Source organism: Macaca mulatta, chromosome 2 (assembly GCF_049350105.2).
Source record: "Macaca mulatta isolate MMU2019108-1 chromosome 2, T2T-MMU8v2.0, whole genome shotgun sequence".
NCBI classification, from domain to species: Eukaryota; Metazoa; Chordata; class Mammalia; order Primates; family Cercopithecidae; genus Macaca; species Macaca mulatta.
In genome coordinates this window covers 162,641,516-162,656,337 of record NC_133407.1, presented here as the reverse complement: position 1 = coordinate 162,656,337, position 14,822 = coordinate 162,641,516, and the positions used below count along the sequence as shown (strand labels likewise).

At 35.8% G+C, this 14,822-nt stretch overlaps 1 protein-coding gene across 2 annotated transcripts in view; it reads left to right on the top strand.

The window, feature by feature from the left end:
- STXBP5L (syntaxin binding protein 5L) overlaps positions 1 to 14,822 on the top strand; it is a 488,800-nt gene that overhangs the window by 187,374 nt on the left and 286,604 nt on the right. For both annotated transcript variants that reach the window (XM_015129967.3, XM_015129965.3), the window contains exon 7: positions 1,381 to 1,444. In XM_015129967.3, the coding sequence (XP_014985453.2) occupies positions 1,381 to 1,444 (64 nt within the window). The remainder of the gene's footprint in view (positions 1 to 1,380; positions 1,445 to 14,822) is intronic.

Here is a 14,822-nt window from a genome sequence, read left to right as displayed (position 1 = left end):
GGAGGATAATTTAAAGACATTAACCCTTATCAGAGGAATTTATACCTTTATAGAACACTGCATTTATGTATAAATGATGTGTTACATATAAATGTGGAAAGAATTAAAGAAAGCTCTGTAAACTTTTTATGAAGCCCTGTTTAATTTCTTTTCTTCCTGCATATATTCTAAAATGCAAATAGTAACTCTGATTTCCAATTATCACATCAATCATAATACATACTATTTATTGAATGCATACTATGTTTTGCCATAGTATTAGATGTTATATGTATCTTCTAATCTGCACAATTATTCAGTAAGGTCAGTGCCAATATTTCCACTTTTAGATGAAAATATTTAGGATGAATCCACTGACAAAATTCATCAATATCCAATGAATCTGTGTTTATTCCCCCTCGTCACTCTGAGGAGTCAGTATCAGGAGGTCCTAGAATTAATTTGTCACTTTTCTCTGATTCCAAGTAGTTTCTAAGATTTAAATCTTCATTGTTTTGTATAGAATCTTTGATCATTTTCATGTGTGCTTAAGAAAGAAACTGAAACTATGTTAATACAATCATAATAAGAGTAATTTGGCACTGTTAGATCATGGAGAAAGGCTGTGGAAAGTGGAGCAATAATAAAACCTTTGTTATATCAGGTCATATCATATTTAATCATGACATAATCATTTTCAAAGTGATGTAAGTTAAACTAGGAATTATAAAAGAAACATGCCAGATATGAGAGTAGAATAAATTTAAAGTCAGATTGATAGAGAGCCCAAGTCTTTTAACAATATTCTGTTAGACTCATAATTATCTGTAATTTATTATACTAAATAACCTGATAAGTGTGGTATAACCAACGAACTAGGTTTCACTCCAATTTGTCATTTTTCTGTAAGAGGGTTATCGCTAGAGTAGATTTATTTTTAAATCAAAGGTGCCATTGTACTTCAGGGGAAAATAATCAGAGGAGATTTCATGTAAAAGGAAATCTTAAATCACGTATGTACTTTGCAATTTAATTGAGATAGGTTTACACTTATCTTTGTAACTGTATATTCTTTTATCTATGTAAAGAAAAATTCAATTAAAAAAATTCAGAGGCACTTATCTGACAACAAACATTTCAAATAATAAAGAACCCCATTGTTATACGGCTCTTTGTGTTTTAACCCGATTTTTAAAAAAAACATAAATAAGTAGTTTGCAGTTAGTAAATAGAAATGCAGTTAGTATTGGTAAAGTAAATCAAAAACTTAAGTGAATCTGAGCTTAACCCTAGAATGCTGGGATTTTATTCCTGTGTAATCTTAATTTCTTTGTTTCAGTCTCTAGCGGTAAGGTATTTTAATGTTTGGTTTTTAATTACTGTTTTGAATTGATTTGACAGATCCACCAAGACTCATCCAGGTCCAGTTGTACATTTAAGTGATAGCCCAAGAGATGAAGGGAAAGTGAGTATTATGATATCTTTATTATTACTTTTATTTTCCTCATTCTTGAAAAAAGGTGTTTCTTACTATTATTTTATATCTAATATCTAGACCAGTTGATAGCATTTTATATTATTTAAAATGAAAATGTGTTGACTCAACGAATGAGTAAATGAATGAATGAATGAATGATTCATGCTACTGATGGTCCGAAATTAAGTCTTTAGCTTTACTGAGAGATAAAATCGGTATTTAATTCTGGCATTTTGAGGACGATAACATGTAGAACAACTTTAATTTTCAAATACTCTATGCTTGAATTTAATAATGTGAATAAAATTTGCCTTCGTTACTCAGTTTGGTAATGAAAAATAACCAATATTAAATAACATAAATTAGCCAATCTTGATTTCATTAACATGTACTAATACATAAAATGTTATCAGATTACAGAAGTAATTCTTATTCATTTTGATTATTTCAAAATTTGCGTTTGATGGTGATGAAACAGTAGAAAACATGAAAATTAGATATCTTAATATTAATTAATTACTATTAATAAATTATTTAGTATATAGGTTGGGTTCTTTATTTTTAAAGGATAGAAGCTGAATTAGCCTATCAAAAATCAAACCTGAAAGGCAAGTCCACCCACCCATGGAATAACACTGGATCCCTTCAAATTGATCCACAAGTACAATGTAATTCCAATCAGGTGCCATCAGAGTTTATTTTTTAAGAATTCAAAAGGTGATTTTAAAATTTATTAAGAAAAGAAAATGTATACAAATAGCCAAGACATTTTTGAAAAAAAAAATACAGTGTTATATTGGTACAGGGGTACACAAGAAGACCAATGTATCTAAATAGATACATCCCCAAATGGTTCAGATATTTGGGAAAATGTTATATATTTTAAAGAAGATATCTGGGGACATAATTAGCTATTGAATAAATGGTGTTGGACAATTGGTTCTTCACTTTGAAAAGAATAGTAAGACCTTTCTGCCTCATATATACATAAAGAACCAATGTTTAATAAACATTAAAATCACAACTCAGAAAGTATTCAAAGACGCTTGTAGGATAGGGTTGTTAGTTACTGTGGAGTAGGGGCACTCTTGGGCAAAATCTAAAAACTTTAGGGCATATACTATAACAAGACTATCATAATAAGAGGCAACAAAGTGGGAGGTAATATTTCCTACATGTCACAAATAATGAACATGTAAAATATATAAAGAACTTGTATGAAATCCTCATCTTGTAGTAAGAAATCAGTATATAATATCTAATGACTAAATCAGAAAATAGCAATATAAACATATTCAGACATGAAAATAAGTCTACCAAAAAAGATGATTTTAAGAGTTGATGTCGTTGCCTCTTATTTCTAGAGAGAAGGATTTGGCAGTGAGGAGGAAAAAGTCTCACTAGTAATTAGGGAAATACAATATACAATTTGTCAACATCAGACTGACAAAATGTTAAACACTAAAAATATTAATTTAAAAATATCAGAGAATGGAAAAAGCACTGGGAAATAGCCATCTAAATATATGTATATATACCAGGATAACCAATTAAGCATTATCAACATTTAAAACATATATTCATTTTTAGAATTTATTATGACCTAGAAAATATCATTCTGATATCTATACTGTTTATGTGACTAATGGTGCAAACTATTAAAATAGTCTAAATGTCTCTTAATAGAATATTAAATAAATGAATGCTGATATATTCATACTGTGGAATGCTCTGTTGATATGGAAAGTTCTTTAAGACACGTTTTTTAAAAGAAAAGTTGCAGACCAGTAAGGTATAAAACCACCTGAACATTGCCTTTATATTTGTACTTATATATTCAAATGCCTAAGAAAAAAAAAGCCTGAAAGAATATAGACAAATCTGGGAGGAGACTAGAGATTGGAATTGGGGAAAATGGTCAAAGATATTCTTATTTTCTTTGTGTTGTTCAAATTTTTATGAAAGAATATAATGTGGCAATTGTTTAATTACAAATTAAAAGGACTGCAAAATAAATGAATATTGGCATCAGAAAACTATAGGTGTGAGTTGTGGCTCTAGTATTTATTAGCATATAATCTTGAATAAATCACTTTACTTCTTGTATATCAGTTTTTCCATCAATAGTCTTTTGTCACAGAAGTCTTTTTTTATTTTAATATATTCAATTTTATCATTCTTTTCATGTGATTCTTGCTTTTCGTTTCTTATTCAGTAAATATTTCCCTTCCAGAGAGAAAATACAATTTTATTTTTTCTATTGGTTTTAAGATCTTGCATTTCACAGTTAGATTTTCATCTTCATGTAATTTATGTTATGATGGTTTGATACAGTAGAGTTTTATTTGCACATGTAAATAATTCATTTATTGTATAGTCAATCTATTTTCCATTGATTTATATATCTCACTCATATATCAAGTTCCCATATTTGGGTGGGTATTCTGGGCTTTCCCTTTTGCTGAATTGTTTATCTACTATTGTACTAATGACATACTTTATTAACTATAATAACTTACAAAATGTCTTGATATCTGGTAAGCTGGTCTCTTTTCTTTTTCTAAGTTATCTTGGCTATTTGTGACTCATTATTCTAGTATATGAATTTTGGAATCAGCTTATCAAGCTCAATGTGAGTCTCAACTGGGATTTTGTTTGAAATTTGAATGTATAACTTAGAGAAAATTTACATGTTTAAGATATGGGTGTTCCGTTTAAAAATATGATGTGTTTACTTTGGCTTTCATTTGTTTTGCTATATAAGTTTTTTTTGTAGAAGTCTTTTATATCTTCTGCTAGCTTAATTAGATAATAAGTACCTTATAGAGTTTACTGCTCTTGTGACTTGTGACTTAATCTTCTTAAAATGTTTCATAATTGATTATCTTTAGATTATGAAATATTGTTGATTTTTTAATATTTTGTATTCAGCTGCATCATTGAATGTTTTGTTTTTAATAGCTGTCCTTAGATTCTCTGGAATATTCTATGTATAAAAACAGCAAATATAGACAAATTTTCTTCCTTTCTAATATTTATTGGTATACATATCTTTTTTGTTTTGTTGACTAGGACCCCAGTGCAGTGTTGAGTAAAAATGGTTTTAGTGGGAACTTTCTTTTGTTTCCAGCTTCAAAAGAAATGCCTCCACGATTTCAGCATTAAGTAAAATGGTTGTTGCAGATCTTTGATTGCTTTTATGAAGTTAAAAACATTCCACCTATTTCCAATATTTTAAGAGTTTAAAATTATGAATGGTTGAAATTTTATTGAATGCTTTCTACACGTATCAAGATTATTATTTCTTAATTTGTTAATTTGTTGAATTATGTTAATAGATTTTCTGACTTTAAACATATTTGTATTTCTGGGATAAATTCAACTTGGAAGGGGAAAGCTTCCCTTGGAAGCTAATTGGTGAAGTTCAAGAAGGAACAAACTGCTAAAGTTAAGGTTCCTACAAAATCAAGTTAATATGGTTGGGCGCTGTGGCTCACACCTGTAATCCCAGCACTTTGGGAGGCCGAGGTGGGTGGATCATCTGAGGTCAGGAGTTCAAGACAAGCCTGACCAACATGGTGAAACCCTGTCTCTACCAAAAACACACAAAAAATTAGCCGGGCATAGTGACATGCGCCTATAGTCCCAGGTACTCGGGAAGCTGAGGCAGGAGTTTGCTTGAACCCAGGAGGCAGAGGTTGTAGCGAGCCGCATTCCACTGCATTCCAGCCAGAGCAACAGGACAAGACTCCATCTAAAAACAAACAAACAAAAAATCAAGATAATATCATAGAATCAGAAAATAGGCCATCTTTCCCCCAGTATATCATTTATAAAGAAACTGTGCATTGCTCTATCAAATACAAAAGGGTACTCTTGAGCTGAGAGATGCCTGTATTGATTTGATACAGTATTGAGTGAATCTGCTTGAATTCTCTCAGCTTCTCTTGTCTCCCAAATAAGGGCTGCTTGCTTCACTTCAGGTTTGGCAGAATTAATTGACTTCATGTAGTATTGCTTCCTGAAGTTAACGAGCTATTCCCAGGTCTCTGGCTACTTTCATTAATTCTGGATTCAGAAGACGTGCTACAACATAAGGCATTCAATCTGGCTTCCCTAACACATGCCAAAGGGGTCAAATGACACAATTCTGAAGAGAGGGAGTGTTAATCTCCATGGAGAGAATCTTGACCAATGTTAGACAAGAGACAAGGAATAAATTCTTCCTGTCTTCCTCCTTATTATTTGGCTAATTTGAGTCATAGTTTTCTCACATAAACTTTTGGAGATTTCTTGCAAGACCATGCTAGCACACCTGTTAAATGACCGGTGATGTCTCTTCCACTTCTCCCCATGAAATAGTGATTAGTGTGATAATGAATCATCTTTCTTTTTATTATTACAACCCTGAGATTGCACTCCTCCCTTAATACTAGAACTAAACCCTGCCTCAGGCTTTTTTGTACACAATCCTTGTTAAGATAACAGTTACTACAATTATTCTAGATAAGGGACTGGAAACTATAGCCACGAACCAAATCTGGCATGCTGCCTGTTTTCTCAAAATGTTTTATTGAACACAGCCATGCTCATTCATTAACATATGTCTGTGGCTGCTTTCTTGCTATAAGAGTAAAGCTGAGCAGTTGGGCCTGCAAAGCCTAAAATGTTCACTATCTGGCCTTTACATAAAAAGTTTGCTGACTCCTGTTCTAGTTTGTAAACCCTCAGTATTGGACTTTTGAAGTTAGGTTGTCTCCTGTCTAAAATCAGCAAACCTGTTGAAGGTGCCAGGTGAAGTGAATTAAACCCTTCCATGCAGTGACATCACAGTTACTTTAAAAATGTTCTTCTGTGAGTAGGGACTAATCTTTCTCTGCTAGAAAGATAAGACAAAGGGAGATCAAGTAGTCATGGTGTTTAATTGATATGGGGTAATGATAATTACATAATGATAATGAAATAAAATAACTTCCTTTGAGGGCACTTGTATTATTTCCCATTGTCAAAAGAAATTATCATAAATTCAATAGCTTAAAAACAAAACAATTTATTATCTTTCAGTTCTGTAGGCCAGAAGTTCAACACAGGTCTCACTGGACAAAAATAAAAGTATCAGCAGGGTTTCATTCCTTTTTAGTAATTCTAGAAGATAATCTGATTTCTTGCCTTTTTCAGAGGCTGCATACATTCCTTGGCTTGTAGCCCCTTTGTCTATCTTCAGATCCAACAACATAGTATCTCTCTGACTCTTCTTCCACAGTTGTGTCTCTTTCTCACCACAACTGGGAAACGTTCTTCACTTTTATAAAGTCTTTTTTGTTGTTGTTATGTAAGGAACATATTGACAGATTCCAAGGATGAGAGTGTGGGTGTCTTTGGGAGTCCTTTATTCTTCCTGCATCATCTCAGAACACTTAATTACTGATTTACCAAATCCCAGAAGTCCTCTAAGGTAGATTTAAAGGAACTCTTACCTTATGTAGCTCTAGGGAAGACTGTGCTAAAAATAGGCCCAGGAGCTGCTTATAAGGAGACCAAATACATAACTTTGATAGGTCCCATTTGTTAAAGTCAGAGCCCTGATAAGGAAAGAGTATGACCGTCGTATATTAGTTTCCTATGGCTGCAATAACATATTACCACAAAGTGGGTGACTTAAAACAAATAAGCTTATTTTTTCCTAGTTCTAACAAGCAGAAGTCTAAAACTAAGGTACCAGTTAGGCCATGCTCCCTCTGAAGACTCTAGGGGAGAACTCTTCCTTGCCTTTTCCAGCTTAGGTGGCTCCTGATGTTCCTTGACTTGTGGCAGTATAACACCAATCTCTGCCTTCATTTTCCATTTTCACATGGTCTTCTCTATGTCTTCTCTTCTTTTTATAACAGCAGCAGTCATTGGATTTAGGGTGGGCCTAGGATGGGATTTAGGGCCCACCCTAAATCCAGAATGATTTCTTCTTGAAATCCTTAACTAATTATATCTGTGAAGATTCTATTTCCAAATAAAGTCACATTCTGAGGTTCTGGGTGCACATGAATTTTTGAGGGCACTATTCAACCATTAACCTGGGATGGAGAAATTTGTGTAGATAAGCCTGAGAATATTGCAAACCCCAGCAACCCCCAATTTCCTCAAACCCTTCTGGTCAGCAGAAGTACCTCTTTTACCATTTTTGGAGGAGAGCAGTTTCCCTTTTCTGGGTGACTGTGTAATGACTTCACCTAAAATAATTTCCTTGTATGATGATGTTTTTCCCCACAAGACCGCCTCCAATATCATTACATCCAGGCAAACAACCAGAATCAGATCTCAGATCTCAGCACAGCCTAACACAGAAGCATAAATCTTCCTCCAGGAATAAATAAACTATACTTGAAAGAATTAGAATACCTACCAAAGGAATTGAGGATATGACTAATATGGTCATTCACCAATGAAATGTGTTTAGAGTGGTTTTTAAGGACTTGAACTTGGGGGCTGCATAGAGGAGAGTTTATTTTTATGGGGGCACTTACTTATGATTTTGGATTTAGTGCTTTCGCAGGGACACTTGGATATGGTCCTAGTAGTAATTTGCTGGGATAGTCCCTTGAAGCCTAGACTAAAAAAAAGGCATAGAGTAAATAGAGATGTCAGAGTCTTTTGGTATAGTATTAAAGAAGGTATCAGGGAGATGATAATGTTAAAATGAATGTATTATGTTTGTTCTGGCAACTCACCTTTTGACTGTGTTCCCTAGGTGGCTTCTGAGGAGACTGTCTTCACTTAACTTAATAAGAAATGCCCTAGAAAGGCAAATATTAACATATTTGAGAAGCTTGGTAGTAGTTGTCTTTTTTAAGGCCCTTGTTGACAGCAGGAGTTGATGGAAGAGAGCCAGGTTCCATAATATTCATGGATTGTAGAGGCCAGGTTGCAAAATTTAACCATCTGGCAATATGGGCTTAATTACCATAATAAGCAGCAAGGCTGGAGTGGCAATGCAGGAGTCTATGGTAATGGCTAATAAATCATGACGTTTCTAGGAGCAAAATAAGGTGGGAAGTTGACTGGGATGTTGTTTGCCTTGCGTGATCAGAAAAAAATTAAGAGCAGTTTAATTTTTTACAATCACCATCAAAATGGAAAATCACAGTATCTCATCAGGTTTTCAAATATAAGTCAGTTTGCAGATTCAGAATCTATTGATTAAAAAATGAGCTAGTTGTCCCTGAAAAAGAATCCTGAAATGCTATAATAAGCACATATAGTAATTATAGAAACATCTGTGATCATTTGCAGGAATGACTGTTTAGTTTTCAGGACTGTTAGATATAGGGTCAGAGCAGACATTAATACTGGGAAATTTAAAAAAAAGCAATTATGGTCCTCCAGTTAGAGGCAAGACATATGGAATTAAATAACTAGTTGATAGATGGAGTTTTAGCCCAAGTCTAATCTCACAGTAGATCTAGTGGGTATGCAGACATACCCAGTTATTTTCTCCAAATGTATAATTTGGACAGATATTCTTAGTAGCTGGAATAATACACATATTGGTTTTCTTACACTGTAGAGGCACATAGTAGGAAAGGAAAATGGAATCTCCTGAAACTGTCTTCCGCTGCCAATATTGTAATCAGAAGCAATACAGCATCTCTGAAGGAACTGCAGAGATTAGCACAATTAGACTTGAATGATGTAATGGTAGTGGTCACCAATACATTATTGTTGAGTTCCATTGTGTAGGTTTTGCAAAAAAACAAAATTGGTTGAGGTTGGTAATAGTACATCACTATAAATATAACCAAGTGACAGTCCCAATCACAGCTGCCTAGCTGTTGATACTTTTATGGGTGTAGATCAACACAACCTATGGTATCTAATATGCAGTTATATATTTAGTGAAATCTTTTTTTCACATGGATGTGGGATGGACCCTGTAATCATCAACAGAGGAAAATGAAAGAAAGGACTGCAGTATAAATTCAGAATCTTTCTCCAGGACTATGTTATTTTTCCTGCTCTCGGTCTTAATATAATCCTCAGGAATCTTGATTGTCTGGACATTCTTTAGAAAGTATACCATTTCACTTTTTGACTATGTAATGCTAACTGGATCTGGTGAGCAGACCTGGCGAGTACCTTTATAACTCATAAGATTCATGTTTCAGTGGGTGGGAAGAAAATAGCACAAACATCCAGGGGCCTGTACCAGATATGAAGATTTTGAGAGTCTTAGTGTCTGGGGCATACAGAGCATCTCCTCTAAATTAAAGCGTAAGCAATTTTACTTCTCCTAAGAAAGTGTCACATCACTTGATGGGGCTTTTGGATTTGAATAATAGTTTATAATGTCCTTGAAATTACTGAACCAACTAATTTTTATATCACCCAAAAGTCTGCCAGTTTTGAGTGAAACCCTAGAGAAAAAGCTGGTAGTGTTTGTCCCCTAAGTCAAAGATGCTTTGCAAGCTACCCTACCACTTGGGATGCATGATTTTATAGATCTGATAGAGCTTAACGCATCTGGTGGATAAAATGTTCTATTGGAAAGCCCTCTAGAGAAGTCATAGCAGTTACTATCCATTTTCAAAGCAACTCCTGACATGCTCCTGGGCCCTTGTAGAGAGTGAACCATGGAACACCAAATGACTATGTAACCTGTGCTGTCCCTCATGAGTTACATCTTATATTCACTGAGTCATAAAATTGGGTGGGAGACATGGTATATTTAGGATATTAGCCTTGAGCTTTCAAAAGTTATTAGTGAATTAGATGTACATGGACGCCAGAATTCCATCTGTTGCAAAAATGCCTCCCTCTCAACCTACTTATATAGTCTCATGGGATTGGCAGGAAACACCTAAAACCAATTGACAGAGGAGGAAAGAAGTTATGCCTGCTCCATAGACAAGTCAGAGGATTGGTTGGCATTAGCTGGTTACAGACTGTTGCTCAATTACATCTCTACTAAGAGCTAACCCTGAATGACACTGGTAAAGAAAATCATCAGTATGGGTAGAGTCAATAGCGGTATACTGTATTATGCATTTCATATGAATAATGACACAATACTTTGAAATTCAGAAAAATTTTCTTCCACTTGAAAATGTTAAAACTCTTCATTAAACAACTATTAGATCAAGTAGAAAATACAAATCAAAATAGGTGAACATATAAACATCAAAAATTGTGATATATATGTATATCAGAATCTATGGAATATAATGAAAATAATTATCAAAAACAGTTTGTAGCCTTTAAATCATATATCAGTAGAATTATAAATTAAAATACATAAATCTAATATGAAACACGGAAAGCTAGAAAAAAGATCAAGAAAACAAAGCAAAAGGAGGCATAACAGACATAAAGAGATAAGAGCAGAACTTCAGTCAGTTCTGATTTTAAGCTATGTTATAAATTAATCAACATACTAGTTCTTTGAATAGAACATAAACAAAATATGCAAACCAACATTCAACCTAATCAAGAAAAATAGGGAGAAAACAAAGTTACACAGAATAATATACGAAACAAGAGGAAATCATACTAAAACTAAGGACATTTTTAAACTTTTGAGTTAAATTATTTTACATAGCGCTAAGCAAGTAGATATAAAAGCCTAGGTAAAATGGGTAATTCCAAAGGGAAATTGTTAACAGAGATATGGAGACAGAAATTTAAGAAAATGAGAAAGTTATTAAGTTAGTACTCCTACCCAAAAGTATAAGACACAGATGACTTCATAATGGAATTTTACTAATTTTTCAAATATTAGATAATACCAATGCTATATAGACTGTTCTTAAAAAGGGATTGCCAAACTATGGCCAGTGGGACAAATATGGCCTGCCTGTTATTATTTTAAATAAAGCTTTATTGGAGATTGTGTAGTCTGCAAAGCCTAAAATATTTACTATTTGGCCTCGTACAGAAAAAGTGTACCAACCCCTGTTCTGAGTATAGTTTCAAAAAATAAAAAAATTTAAATTGCTTTTATAGAACAATTATAAGAGTGATAACTAAACCTAATAAAAGTTGCATAAAAAGAAAACTGGATTTATTGGGTATATTAATATCAATGGAAAAGTAGTGACATCAGCAAAGTGGCAGAATAGGAAGGGATTTCATTCTCACAAACACACAGATTCAGCTACAATTCACACATAAATTCCCTTTGTGAGAAATGACAAAGTAATTGAAAAGTTTCTGAACCCCAGGAGAACATGAAAACAGATCATTAACACCAGTGAGGAGATTCAGGACACCTTCTTAGCAGAAACCTTGCTCCTGGTGCAGTGCCATATGATCAAGGAGAGATTTCCTGGGTTGCAGCTTCACCCAAGAGAGTTAAGAACTTTGTTCATATGTTCAGTACCTCAATTTTTCCAAAGGGGCTCCCCAGAGAATTGACTTCTGTCTTGCCAGTCTTGGAGCACTGACAGCTCTGAAACAGCCTAGCTGCCTAGACAAGAACGGAGGCAGCAAATTGCGCTGATAAGCACTTTGACCCTCCCTGCCCTGCTGCTCAGCACAGAGGACAGATGAAAAATACCCTCTCTCAGCTTACCCCTTAGGTTGGAAAGTGGATCTGTGCATCCAGTGCCCCAACTTCTTTGGAGGTGCCAAAAAAACTAGCATAAATCTTAACAGTCCTGAAGCTCTGATGGGTCTGGAACATCTAGCTGCCTGGGGAGAACCAAGGTGGTGGCTTGAGCTGGTAGATGCCATAGCTACCCCATTGGGGTCAGCACAGAGTGAGAAGATAAAGACCACAGATGCCTGTATCTCCATGGGAAAGGAAAGAGTAGATAGAAGTCCTCAGAATCTGTGTCTAGGCCAATTGGTGGAGAACTTCTCTATGAGGACATTTCAGGAAGACAGAGAGATGCCTGCTTTGTCTAATGTGCAGAAAGCAACATAGAGAGTCAAGGAAAATGAAGAATCAGGCAAAAAATGTTTAAACAAAGAATAAGATAATGGAAACCAACCATAATGAAATAGGTTTATATGACTTACCTGATATAGAATTAAAATAACTCTCATAAAGAGACTCTCTGAGATCAAGAATGCAATTCATGAACAAAACTAGAATTTTCAGCAAAGAGAAAATATTTAAAAATACTAAACAGAAGACATGGAGCTGAAGAACACAATAATAGAACTGAAAAAAAAATCACTAGAGGGGTCAACAGCAGACTACATAAAGTAGAAGAAAGGATCAGTGAACCCAAAGACAGGTAACTAGAAATAATTCAGTCAGCAAAAGGAAAAAAGAATGAAGAACAGGGAAGAAGGCTTATGGGACTTATGGGGTAAAATTAAAGTGGGCCACTATGTGTATTATAGAAGATCCATAATGAGAAGAAGCATATCAAGGACCAGAAGGCTTATTTAAACAAATATGAGAGGTAGGCATGGTCGCTTGTGCCTGTATGCCCTGCACTTTGAGAGGCTGATGTGAGAGGATTGCTTGAGTCCAAGAGTTTGAGACCAGCCTGGACAACATGCTGGTGGGAGGCCTTAGGAAACTTACAATCACGGCACAAGGCAAAGAGGAAGCAAGGCATGTCTTACATGGCAACAGGTGAGAGAGCGAGCAAAGGGGAAGTGCCACACTTTAAAACCATCAGATCTCATGAGAACTCCCACATTATCCAGAGAACAGCAAGGGATTATTGACACATGGTGAGACCCTGATTTTATGAAAAAGAAGCTGGAACTATAGGCACCCGCCAACACACCCAGCTAATTTTTTTGTATTTTTAGTAGAGATGGAGTTTCACCATGTTAGGCAGGATGATCTTGATCTCCTGACCTCGTGATCTGCCCACCTCTCAGTATGAGTTCTTGAGGAGACATTCAAACCATAGCAATGGTGAAGTAAGACTCTTCAGTGAGAGTCACCCTATACAACTCACCATAATGTAGAATCAGTGGGAGTGCTAAGCTTGTTTTCCTGCAACTATATGGTCCCATCTGGGGTTGATGGCTTATCAGGAATTAGATTAGTGACAGATCATCAGGAATTAGATTCTCATAAGGAGCATGCAACTTAGATCCCTTGCATGTGTGCTTTACAATAGGGTTCGCACTCCTATGAGAATCTAATACTGCAGCTGATCTGACAGGAGGTGGAGCTCTGGTGGTAATGCGAGTGACAGAGATCAGCTGTAAATACAGATGACTCTTCATTTGCTTACCTGCTATTCACCTCCTGCTGTGTGGTTTGGTTCCTAACAGGCCACAGACTGGTACTGTGGCCAGGGTTTGGGGAGCCCTGCTCTAGACCACCCTGGTGTCATGAAAATCCACAACAGTATCCAATGGGCTAAAGTTCCAGTCTGCATTACCACTGGTTAACTACAGTGGCCTCAAGCTCCCAGTAATCCTCAGTGGCAGGCAGGATATAGCTACTGAAGGCCTTAGCATGTCCAAGTGCCAGACAGAAACCCATGGCTGTGGTGGAATGAACTTGGATTCTGGCCTGCATCACCACTGGCCAACTACAGTGCCCTTAGGCCCTGAATAAACCTCAGTGGCAGGCAGGTTATACCTGCTGTGGGCCTTAGGCATGGCCTGGTGCCATGCTCATCTTAGTAGCAGTAGACTTTGGGTATAAGTTCAGCAGCCGAAGGATAACTCCTGCCTCCCTTTTTCCAACACCAGGCAGCACAGCACACAGAGAGAAATCATTCACTTGGTGAAGGAAAGGAAGTATAAGCATAGAGTTTTGCTGTAGAACCCAGTATAGTGCCCACCACAGTAAAACTCAACATCTGGCAGATCCCTCCCCACCACAGCTCCTGACACTGGACTGGTATGCACAGGCAGAGCCTCTAGACCTGCCCTGGTATCAATTAGGAACCCATGGACCCCAGCAAAGCAGACTCAGGACCCAACCCACATCACTTCTTGCCTACTGCAGCAGCCTTGAGACCCGATAAACCTTAGTTGCAGTGCTTAATATCACTAATCATTAGGGAGATCCAAATCAAAGCCACAATAAGATACCATCTCACACCAGTAAGAATGGCTATTACTACAATTTTAAAAAACAACAGATGCCAGCAAGGTTGGAGAGAATAGGGAACACTGGTACACTGCTGATGGGAATGTAAATTAGTTAAGCCATTGTGGAAGGCAATCTAGAGGTTTTCCAAAGAACTGAAAGCAGAGCTACCATTTGATCCAGCAGTCTCATTGTTGGGTATATAGCCAAAGAAATATAAATTGTTCTACCATAAAGACACATGCATGTGTATGTTCATTGCAGTACTATTCACAATAGCAAAGACACGGAATCAGCCTAACTGCCCATCAGTGGTGGACTGGATGAAGAAAATGTGGTACATATACACCATGGAATACTACACAG